Raw genomic sequence first — 12257 nt, 5'->3', positions numbered from 1 at the left:
CATATCGATCCCGCTAATGGGATTCCAGCCATAAGAATTTAACCACCTAACTGAGGAACTAAATGTAACCTTAAGTAATACCCTAGATGCAGTCGCACCCCCAAAAACAAAAAAACATTTTTCATAAGAAACTAGCTCCCTGGTATACAGAAAATACCCCAGCCCTGAGCAAGCTTCCAGAAAATTGGAACGCAAATGGCGCTACACCAAACTAGAAGTCTTCCGACTAGCTTGGAAAGACCGTACCGTGCAGTATCGAAGAGCCCTCACTGCTGCTCGATCATCCTATTTTCCAACTTAATTGAGGAATAAGAACAATCCAAAATCTATTTTTGATACTGTCGCAAAGCTAACTAAAAAGCAGCACTCCCCAAGAGAGGATGGCTTTCACTTCAGCGGAGATAAATTCATGAACTTCTTTGACGAAAAGATCATGATCATTAGAAAGCAAAATACGGACTCCTCTTTAAATCTGCAAATTTCTCCAAAGCTCAGTTGTCCTGAGTCTGCACAACACTGCCAGGACCAAGGATTAAGGGAGACACTCACGTTCTTTAATATTATATCTCTTGACACATTGATGAAAATAGTCTTGGCCTCAACCTTCAATCTGCATACTGGACCCTATTCCAACTAAACTACTGAAAGAGCTGCTTCCTGTGCTTGGCGCTCCTATGTTGAATATAATAAACGGCTCCCTATCCACCGGATGTGTACCAAACTCACTAAAAGTGGCAGTAATAAAGCCTCTCTTGAAAAAGCCAAACCTTGACCCAGAAAATATAAAAACTATCGGCCTATATCGAATCTCCCATTCCTCTCAAAGAAAATTTAAAAAGCTGTTGCGCAGCACCTCACTGCCTTCCTGAAGACAAACAATGTATACGAAACACTTCAGTCTGGTTTTAGACCCCATCATAGCACTGAGATTGCAGTCAGACCAAGGCTCTGCATCTGTCCTCATGCTCCTAGACCTTAGTGGTGCTTTTGATACCATCAATCACCACATTCTTTTGGAGAGATTGGAAACCCAAATTGGTCTACACGGACAAGTTCTGGCCTGGTATAGATCTTATCTGTCTGGAAAAGATATCAGTTTGTCTCTGTGGATGGTTTGTCTTCTGACAAATCAACTGTACATTTCGGTGTTCCTCAAGGTTCCGTTTTAGGACCACTATTGTTGTCACTATATATTTGCCTCTTGGTGATGTTATTCGGGAAAACATAATGTTAACTTTCACTACTATGTGGACGATACACAGCTGTACATTTCGATGAAACATGGTGAAGCCACAAAATTGCCCTCCCTGGAAGCTTGTGTTCCAGAAGTAAGGAAGTGTAAGCAAATGTTTTACTTTTAACCTGTTATGGCTAGGGGGCAGTATTTTCACGGCTGGATAAAAAACGTACCCGATTTAATCTGGTTACTACTCCTGCCCAGTAACTAGAATATGCATATAATTATTGGCTTTGGATAGAAAACACCCTAAAGTTTCTAAAACTGTTTGAATGGTGTCTGTGAGTATAACAGAACTCAAATGGCAGGTCAAAACCTGAGAGATTCCTTTACAGGAAGTGGCCTGTCTGACCATTTCTTGAACTTCTTTGCCATCTCTATCTTTTACAAAGGATCTCTGCTCTAACGTGACACTTCCTACGTCTTCCATAGGCGCTCAGAGCCCGGGAAAAAACAGAATGTCGTCATCCCAGCCCCAGGCTGAAACACATTATCGCCTTTCTCAAGTGGCGGATCAAGGGACTGTGGGCTTAGGCGCGTGCCCTGGCTGCCCCCGTCTTTGTGATTTTTCCTCTGTTTGCCGAAAAGGAGATTCCCGGTCGGAATATTATCGCTTTTTTACGAGATAAATTGCATAAAAAGGTAATAACATTTTTCTTATAGTAAATCTGACTTTGGTGAGGGCTAAACTTGTTGGGTGTCTAAATAGCTAGCCCTGTGATGCCGGGCTATCTACTTAGAATATTGCAAAATGTGCTTTCACCGAAAAGCTATTTTAAAATCGGACATAGCGAGTGCATAGAGGAGTTCTGTATCTATAATTCTTAAAATAATTGTTATGCTTTTTGTGAACGTTTATCGTGAGTAATTTAGTAAATTCACCGGAAGTTTGCGGGGGGTATGCTAGTTCTGAACGTCACATGCTAATGTAAAAAGCTGGTTTTTGATATAAATATGAACTTGATTGAACAAAACATGCATGTATTGTATAACATAATGTCATAAGATTGTCATCTGATGAAGATCATCAAAGGTTAGTGCTGCATTTAGCTGTGATTTGGGTTTATGTGACATTATATGCTAGCTTGAAAAATGGGTGTCTGATTATTTCTGGCTGGGTACTCTGCTGACATAATCTAATGTTTTGCTTTCGTTGTAAAGCCTTTTTGAAATCGGACAGTGTGGTTAGATTAACGAGAGTCTTGTCTTTAAAGTGGTGTAATATAGTCATATGTTTGAGAAATTGAAGTAATAGCATTTCTAAGGTATTTGAATAACGCGCCACGGGATTCCACTGGCTGTTACGTAGGTGGGACAAAATCGTCCCACTTGCCCTAGAGAAGTTATCTCCACCAGGCAGAACCAGAAGAGGACTGGCCACCCCTCAGAGCCTGATTCCTCTCTAGGTTTCTTCCTAGGTTCCATCCTTTCTAGGGAGTTTTTCCTAGCCACCGTGCTTCTGCATTGCTTGCTGTTTGGGGTTTTAGGCTGGGTTTCTGTAGAGAACTTTGCGACATCGGCTGATGTAAAAAGGGCTTTATAAATACATTTGATTGATTGATTGATTAATTGACTAAGTCTTATGTTCAGGTAGGTATTTATTTTGTAATAGAACAGCATATAGGACATATCAGACTTCTTAATAGTTACATTCTGTTTCAGAAAGTTTTCTCCACACTGAACATGAACCTGGCTTTGGTGGGCACTTTGGTCTTAGAGGGGAAAAAACACACACACCCTCTTTAATATGGTAAATTCCTACTTCCCATTCCTACCTAATCGCGTTACTTTCTTACCCGTTGACATATCCTCTCAGAATTCAACCCAGGCTATTTGAATATTGGTTCAAAGAACTTCCAATAGATGATTTCCAAGAATTTCCCCCAATGTATCAAAATAGCTTCTAAAAATCGTTATCTGTAATAGTTAAAAATAGTTGAATGAGATTAGTTAAGTCTTCCCAGCACAGTGCCTTCTCTGTATGTCATATAAATGTGGGTATCAATTATCATATTTAGCACAATTACAAGCGGTACCAGGAATGAATATCAGGGAAAGTACAATAAAGAAATGGGCATGGTCTTTTAAATGCTAGACCCTTGTGTAACTGAGGTGATTCAGTGCCTTGGCCTGAGACTTGAAGACTTGCGTTAGCTCCCAGAGCTATTGCCTAGGTTTTTAGCTCAGAGAGCTTACACAGTCTTATGGCCTTCAGACCACCCAGGTTCAAACCCTGTCTTAGATCATGTAGTCGGAGCAGGGGTATCTACATTTAGAAAAATACAACATTTATTAATTGGTTAAACCAACCAGATCTAATAAAACTCCATAGACACCAGATAAAGTTTGTTCTAACAGCAGGTGCTAAATAGAAGACGTCAAACCAATCTTCCAAGGTCCAACAACAGCGATTTGATCATAGACAATATTTTGGGCAACAGGACAAAAAACGAAATTGATCGAACCAATAAAACAAAGATACAACAAGACAGAGGGCCATTTTTCAAGACACATTTCATGCCTAAGGTTAGTCCTGGACTACATGTTTAATAGAGATTCTCCATGTGCTTCTTAGGATTTGGCTTAATCTGTGTCCGGGAAAGTTCTAGCGAAGACAATATTGCAGTATATGTTTCAGTAATGTTACAGGCCTCCAAACTGTTTGACCCCTCCGGTCTGCTGTCCGTCCCCCGCCGTGATCCTGCTGGTGGGGATGATCTTCATGGTAGTCTCTTTCATGGAGTACCAGCGGCTGTGCCACGTGGCCCAGATGATGCCATTGTCGTAGCCTGACTCGCCAGCGTCCTTCTCCGTGTACTTCCCACCTAGGGATGGAAAGACAGAAGTGTCAATGAAAAGTTTGTTACAAGAAAGAAAGTCACAGTGTTGGGCCTACTCATAAATGTGGCCTTCTTGGAAAGGTAACAGTAAAAATGTCAGAGAACCCCCAAAACTAACATTGGTATAGGCTGGTAGTGATTTGCATACATGTAAAACTGTAGTATGGTTCATGTTATTTGGAGAGTAGTATTCTTTAACAGAAAAATGCAAGAATGTGCATGTGTCTGTGTGTGAGAGTGTACACATGTGTGTCCTTACCCTGGTAATATTTCCCGTTGAGGTGGGCAGCGTGGCATCGGTTCATCCACCAACCGGAGCCGTCCTGCATAGCACAGTTACCCTGGAACTTGTCGTTGTCCTTGTCGCTGGTACTAAACTGCATGCCGTTGTGAGACGTGTAGAACTTGTCGCTGGGGTCTTCTCCGAAGTCAAAGCCGTCGAATGCGTCCCCCGCGTCACCGCCGTAGTAGTAGGCATAGGTCAGGCGGTACATGTCGACTTCCGCACCCACTTTGAACATGGCGTAGTCGGCATACCTAGAGAAAGAAATTACATTTCATTATTAGCTATTTTTTATGTGTGTGGTTTTATTGAATAAATAAGACAGTGAGAAGAAGACAACAAAGGTAGGAGCGGTGCAGGTCAGAAAGGCATTGGGTCGGATTTGAACCCATGCCTACTGTGGTGCATATGCCTGTGTCCACGACACTAGACACACAGGAGACAAGTATTCATATAAAATGCAGCATATTAGCCTGACGGCTTCAGTATTGGCTTCCAAAACCAGTGCCACAAAGTAGAATACGTTGTTTGCTTTGATTGTGGAGGCCAGTTCTTTCAGCTATGCAACTTGGCACCAGAAAATTTATTCCGCAAACTAAAATCCAGAGGTTTGAGACGAGGGGACTTTAATGCAGGCAAACTTAAATCTGTTTTACTACATTTCTACCAGCATGTCACATGTGCAACCAGAGGGGAAAAAAGTTACGACCACCTTTACTCCACACACAGAGACACATACAAAGCTCTCCCTTGCCCTCCACTTGGCAAATCTTACCATAATTATATCCTCCTGATTCCTGCTTACAAGCAAGAACTAAAGCAGGAAGTACCAGTGACTCGCTCAATACGGAAGTGGTCAGATTACCAGATTCTATGCTACAGGACTGTTTTGCTAGCACAGACTGGAATATGTTCCGGGTCTCATCCAATGGCATTGAGGAGTATATCACCTCAGTCACTGACTTCATCAATAAGTGCACTGACGACGTCGTCCCCACAGTGACTTTATGTATACCACCTCAGTCACCGACTTCATCAATAAGTGCACTGACGACGTCGTCCCCACAGTGACTTTATGTATACCACCTCAGTCACCGACTTCATCAATAAGTGCACTGACGACGTCGTCCCCACAGTGACTTTATGTACATATCCCAAACAGAAGCCATGGATTACAGGGAACATCCACACTGAGCTAAAGGCTAGACCTGCAGCTTTCAAGGAGTGGGACACTAATCATGACGCTTATAAGAAATCCCGCTATGCCCTCAGACAAACCATCAAACAGGCAAAGCATCAATACAGGACTAAGATTGTCAGAGCCGATGTCGTAGGATTCAATCAGTGGATGTGGCAGGGCTTGAAAACTATTAAGGGCTAAAAATGGAGCCGCCAGCTTACTAGACGAGCTAAATCCCTTTTATGCTCGCTTCGAGGCAATAACACTGAAGCATGCATGAGAGCACCAGCCGTTCCGGATGTGAGCAAGACCTTTAAACAGGTCAACGTGAGCAAGACCTTTAAACAGGTCAACATTCACAAAGCCGCTGGGCCAGATGGATTACCAGGACGTGTACTCAAAGCACACTAGCAAGTGTCTTCACTGACATTTTCAACCTCTCCCTGACCGAGTCCGTAATACCTAAGTACATGTTTCAAGCAGACCACCATAGTCCCTGTGCCCAAGGAAGCGAAGGTAACCTGCCTAAATTATTACCGCCCCGTAGAAATCACGTCGGTAGGCATGAAGTGCTTGAAAGGCTGGTCATGGTTCACATCAACACCATCATCCCAGAATCCCTAGACCCACTCCAATTCGCATACCGTCCCAACATATCCACAGATGACTCAATCGCACTCCACACTGCCCTTTCCCCCCTGAACAAAAGGAACACCTATGTGAGTATTCTGTTCATTGACTACAGCTCAGCGTTCAACACCATAGTGCCCACAAAGGTCATCACTAAGTTAAGGAACCTGGGACTAAACACCTCCCTCAGGCAACTGGATCCTGGACTTCCTGACTGGCTGCCCCCAGGTGTTAAGGGTAGGCAACAACACATCTACAACACTGATCCTCAACACTGGGGCCCCTCAGGGGTGCGTGCTTAGTCCCCTCCTGTACTCCCTGTTCACCCACGACTGCGTGGCCAAACACGACTCCAAAACCATCATTAAGTTTGCTGACAACACAACAGTGGAAGGCCTGATAACCGGCAACAATGAGACAGCCTATAGGGAGGAGGTCAGAGACCTGGCAGTGTGGTGCCAGGACAACAACCTCTCCCTCAATGTGAGCAAGACAAAGGAGCTGATCGTGGACTACAGGAAAAGGCGAGCCGAACAGGCCCCCATTAACATCAACGGGGCTGTAGTGTAGCGGGTTGAGGGTTTCAAGTTCCTTGGTGTCCACATCACCAACGAACTATCATGGTCGAAACACACCAAGACAGTCATGAAGAAGGCATGACAACACCTTTTCCCCCTCAGGAGACTGAAAAGATTTGGCATAGGTCCCCAGATCCTCAAAAAGTTCTACAGCTGCACCATCGAGAGCATCCTGACCAGTTGCATCACCGCCTGGTATGGCAACTGCTCGGCATCTGACCATTAGGCGCTACAGATGGTAGTGCGTATGGCCCAGTATGTCACTGGGGCCAAGCTTCCTGCCATCCAAGACCTACAGTTGAAGTCGGAAGTTTACATACGCCTTAGCCAAATACATGTAAACTCAGTTTTTCACAATTCCTGACATTTAATCCTAGTAAAAATTCCTTGTCTTAGGTCAGTTAGGATCACCACTTTATTTTAAGTATGTGAAATGTCAGAATAATAGTAGAGAGAATTATTTATTTCAGCTTTTCTTTCTTTCATCACACTCCCAGTGGGTCAGAAGTTTACATGCACTCAATTAGTATTTGGTAGCAAAGGACCTTGTGAAGATGCTGGAGGAAACAGGTATAAAAGTATCTATATACACAGTAAAACGAGTCCTATATCGACATAACCTGAAAGGCTGCTCAGCAAGGAAGAAGCCACTGCTCCAAAACCGCCATAAGAAAGCCAGACTACAGTTGGCAACTGCACATGGGGACAAAGATCATACTTTTTGGAGAAATGTCCTCTGGTCTGATGAAACAAAAATAGAACTGTTTGGCCATAATGACCATCTTTATGTTTGGAGGAAAAAGTGAAATAATCTGTCTATAAACAATTGTTACACAAAGTAGATGTCCTAACTGACTTGCCAAAACTATAGTTTGTAAACAAGACATTTGTTGAGTGGTTGAAAAACGAGATTTAATGACTCCAACCTAAGTGTATGTAAACTTCCGACTTCATCTGTATATACTAGACGGTGTCAGAGGAAGGCCCAAAACATTGTCTAAGACTCCAGTCACCTAAGTCATAGACTGTTCTCTCTGCTGCCGCATGGCTAGCGGTACTGGAGCACCAAGTCTAGGATCAAAAGGCTCCTTAACAGCTTCTACCCCCAAGCCATCAGACTGCTGAACAATTAATCAAATGGCCACCCGGAGTATTTACATTGACACGACCCCCCCTATCTTTTTACATTGCTGCTACTTGCTGATTATTATCTATGCATAGTCACTTTACCCCTATCTAAATGCACAAAATAACTCGACTAACGTGTACCGCCGCACATTGACTCGGTACCCCCTTTATATCGCCTCAATTATTGTTATTTTTACTGTTTACACTTTTAATTTGACTATTTTTACCTTAGTTTATTTAGTAAATATTTTCTGAACCCTTTCTTGAACTGCATTGTTGGTTATTAAGGGCTGGTAAGTAAGCAGTTCTCTGTGAGGTCTACAGTCGTGGCCAAAAGTTTTGAGAATGACACCAATATACATTTTCACAAAGTCTGCTTTCTCAGTTTGTATGATGGCAATTTGCATATACTCCAGAATGTTATGAAGAATGATCAGATGAATTGCAAAGTCCCTCTTTGCCATGCAAATGAACTGAATCCCCCAAAAACATTTCCACTGCATTTCAGCCCTGTCACAAAAGGACCAGCTGACATCATGTCAGTGGTTCTCTCATTAACACAGGTGTAAGTGTTGACGAGGACAAGGCTGGAGATCACTCTGTCATGCTGACTGAGTTCAAATAACAGACTGGAAGCTTCAAAAGGAGGGTAGTGCTTGGAATCATTGTTCTTCCTCTGTCAACCATGTTTACCTGCAAGGAAACACGTGCCGTCATCATTGCTTTGCACAAAAAGGGCTTCACAGGCAAGGATATTGCTGCCAGTAAGATTGCACCTAAATCAACCATTTATCGGATCATCAAGAACTTCAAGGAGAGCGGTTCAATTGTTGTGAAGAAGGCGTCAGGGCGCCCAAGAAAGTCCAGCAAGCGCCAGGACCGTCTCCTAAAGTTGATTCAGCTGCGGGATCGGGGCACCACCAGTACAGAGCTTGCTCAGGAATGGCAGCAGGCAGGTGTGAATGCATCTGCACGCACAGTGAGGCAAAGACTTTTGGAGGATGGCCTGGTGTCAAGAAGGGCAGCAAAGAAGCCACTTCTCTCCAGGAAAAACATCAGGGACAGACTGATATTCTGCAAAAGGTACAGGGATTGGACTGCTGAGGACTGGGGTAAAGTCGTTTTCTCTGATGAATCCCCTTTCTGATTGTTTGGGGCATCCGGAAAAAAAGCTTGTCCGGAGAAGACAAGGTGAGCGCTACCATCAGTCCTGTGTCATGCCAACAGTAAAGCATCCTGAGACCATTCATGTGTGGGGTTGCTTCTCAGCTGAGGGAGTGGGCTCACTCACAATTTTGCCTAAGAACACAACCATGAAAAAAGAATGGTACCAACACATCCTCAAAGAGCAACTTCTCCCAACCATCCAGGAACAGTTTGGTGACGAACAATGCCTTTTCCAGCATGATGGAGGACCTTGCCATAAGGCAAAAGTGATAACTAAGTGGCTCGGGGAACAAAACGTTGATATTTTGGGTCCATGGCCAGGAAACTCCCCAGACCTTAATCCTATTGAGAACTTGTGGTCAATCCTCAAGAGGCGGGTGGACAAACAAAACCCCACAAATTCTGACAAACTCCAAGCATTGATTATGCAAGAATGGGCTGCCATCAGTCAGGATGTGGCCCAGAAGTTAATTGACAGCATGCCAGGGCGGATTGCAGAGGTCTTGAAAAAGAAGGGTCAACACTGCAAATATTGACTCTTTGCATCAACTTCATGTAATTGTCAATAAAAGCCCTTGACAGTTATGAAATGCATGTAATTATACTTCAGTATTCCATAGTAACATCTGACAAAAATATCTAAAGACACTGAAGCAGCAAACTTTGTGGAAATTAATATTTGTGTCATTCTCAAAACTTTTGGCCACGACTCTACACCTGTTGTATGTGACAAATAAAATGTGATTTGATGAGTGGAAACACATGTTATTTTGAGGTTAGACACCTCACCAAGAAACAGCTTACTGCTACTTATTTCCACAATTCCTCATAAAAAATGGTACTAAATAGCACTAAATATTTCACCACTAAAAATATTAAAGGGGCAAATCCTAACTTCGCCCTAAGTCAAATTTCAACTTAGTCTCCTATTGACATTAATGATAAAGTGAAAATTTGACTTGCTGAAGTTAAGATTTGCCCCTATATATTTCATTAATTTAGTGGAGAGAATTATGCGAGTAAATGTGTCATATAGGCAAGACCAATGATGCCAAGCCCCCAATAACTTTGAGGGGGAATTGACAATAGCGAAATACAGTATTTATAGCATTTTTAAAGTATGAAACCTAGACACCACATAATTGGATTGGTTGCAATGTCATTATAACATTCTTACAACAGGTTGGAGTGACATCCTTGGAACCAGTTTTACCTGCTGGGATAAGACTTTGAGCTGTTCCCACTACATTTTGAACACCATTTTCTATTCAGGAGGGGGAATGTAGGCCCTAAGCGTGCACTAGTAGTAGCCTTAGTAGAGAATTTAGTAGTACGTACTTCTTGTTGCCCACCCAGTCAGTGAGCTCGATCCTCAGCACGTATGGGATGGAGGACTGGGTGGAGAGCAGGTGCATCTTCTCATTGCCCAGCCAGAACTCGGTGGTGTCATCTGGGCTCAGGTAGCCGAAGCCCTCCTTATACTGGACCCAGTCCTTGTTGAAGTCTACGCTGCCATCACGTCTCTGTGGAGATATATGTTGGACGGTGGTTATGATAATAATACAGTATGTGGTTACAACCAGGTTTGGGTCAATACCATTTCACTTTAGTCAATCCGGAAACTGAAATTCCAATTGGAATGTTTACTTCCTGAAATAGAATTGTCTCCAACCCTGGTTCCAACTTCCAATGGCTCAGTGGGTTGGAGCATGGTGGGGTTGGGGGTTTGAACCCTGCATGAGCCAATCATAATGAACACACGTACCCTCTGCAGGACGGTAAAGCCGCGGCCGAAGCTGTCGATCTCGCAATAGACCAGGAACTGCTCCTTAGCCATCAGTGGCTTCACGTAGTATAGACCGCTGGTTTTGGCACCCTTGTTGGCAATATCCTGGCAATCTAATACGAGAAAAACAACATGTCATGATCATGTTGTTACATGTTAATAACAAAGACTACTGTTCCCATAAGGCAATGCGTTATGCACAACGGTTTTGTAGTGTTTTGATTCTGCTTTTAGCCTGTTCCAGATGAAAATGAGCTCTAGCTCTATTACCTTGCTGATTGTGTTGATTATGTTCTTATGATCTTGCACATTGTTGATTATTGTCCCTTGTCCCTGGTAATACTCTGTGGTATTTATTAACAGCCGTTTTTTGATCATTTAAATTAAAGCTATACCTATTTATGGAATAATTTATAAATGCCAATAAATTATATAAACAAATGAATTGAACTAATCTAAAGTGCATCCATATAACTGGATTGATACCCCTTGCATAAAGAATATCACTTATAAATGCCAACACATGATATTAACAAATGAATTCATTAACCATTTCCAAAGTGTCACGTCCTGACCATAGTAAGATGTTATTTACTATGGTAGAGTAGGTCAGGGCATGACAGGGGGTGTTTTGTGTTTTGTTTTATGTTCTATGTTTTCTATATCTATGTTTAGTTCTAGTTTTCTATTTCTATGTTTTTTTTTTGGGTTGATCTCCAATTGGAGGCAGCTGGTCCTCGTTGTCTCTAATTGGAGATCATATTTAAGTAGGGGTTTTTCTTCCTGGGTTTTGTGTGTTATTATATTTTGAGTAGTGTTTGTTTCTCTCTGCGTCACGGTTTGTTGTTTTGTCAATTCAGTTATTTATGTATTGCAAAGTTTCATGGATTTAATAAAATGTGGAACTACAACCACGCTGCACTTTGGTCTGCTCCTTTCGACAGCCGTGACACAAAGTACATCCAAATAACTGTATTGGGACAAATCTGCTCAGCCTCTATTGATTGATGCCTTTGATTCGCTTCTGACTAAACACGCAACAAGGACAAATGACTGTTATGTAGAGTGAATTCTCCAGGAGCAGGGTTGAGCAACCTCTGATGAAATGGGGATCGACCTGCAGAACGCTGTTGATTTTACCTTTCCCTGTAGTGGGTTTGATTTCCACAGTATCCTTGCAGGGATCTTGGCATTTCTGATCCAGCTGAATGGACATCTGTTTGAGGTCTAACATCCTCTTCTTGTTGGATTCCAGTGTCCCCTGGAGTTGACTGAGCAAAAGAGGGGAACAGATTGAAAATGTTTCTCAGGTGATTTGGATATAAACTTAGATTGCAGTTCATAATGACTATCAATGTGTTTTACGTACATAGCATTTGACACCTGTACCCTTAGTCCTGGTATTTCCAGGTAATTTGTCTCCAGCAG

General features: G+C 42.6%; 1 protein-coding gene across 1 annotated transcript in view; it reads right to left on the bottom strand.

The window, feature by feature from the left end:
• Window positions 1-2822: 2822 nt before the first annotated feature.
• Window positions 2823-12257, bottom strand: part of LOC106609923 (fibrinogen gamma chain-like) — a 36080-nt gene continuing 26645 nt past the window's right edge. The window contains exons 4-8 of the mRNA XM_045722609.1: window positions 11970-12100; window positions 10809-10942; window positions 10382-10566; window positions 4337-4614; window positions 2823-4062 (exon numbers count right to left, since the gene is read on the bottom strand). Coding sequence (XP_045578565.1) covers window positions 3881-4062; window positions 4337-4614; window positions 10382-10566; window positions 10809-10942; window positions 11970-12100 — 910 coding nt within the window. The 3' untranslated portion in view covers window positions 2823-3880. The remainder of the gene's footprint in view (window positions 4063-4336; window positions 4615-10381; window positions 10567-10808; window positions 10943-11969; window positions 12101-12257) is intronic.

The sequence above is a fragment of the Salmo salar genome, chromosome ssa08 (assembly GCF_905237065.1).
Source record: "Salmo salar chromosome ssa08, Ssal_v3.1, whole genome shotgun sequence".
Classification (NCBI taxonomy): domain Eukaryota; kingdom Metazoa; phylum Chordata; class Actinopteri; order Salmoniformes; family Salmonidae; genus Salmo; species Salmo salar.
The sequence above is the reverse complement of the archived record's forward strand: the minus strand, read 5'-3'. Positions and strand labels throughout refer to the sequence as shown.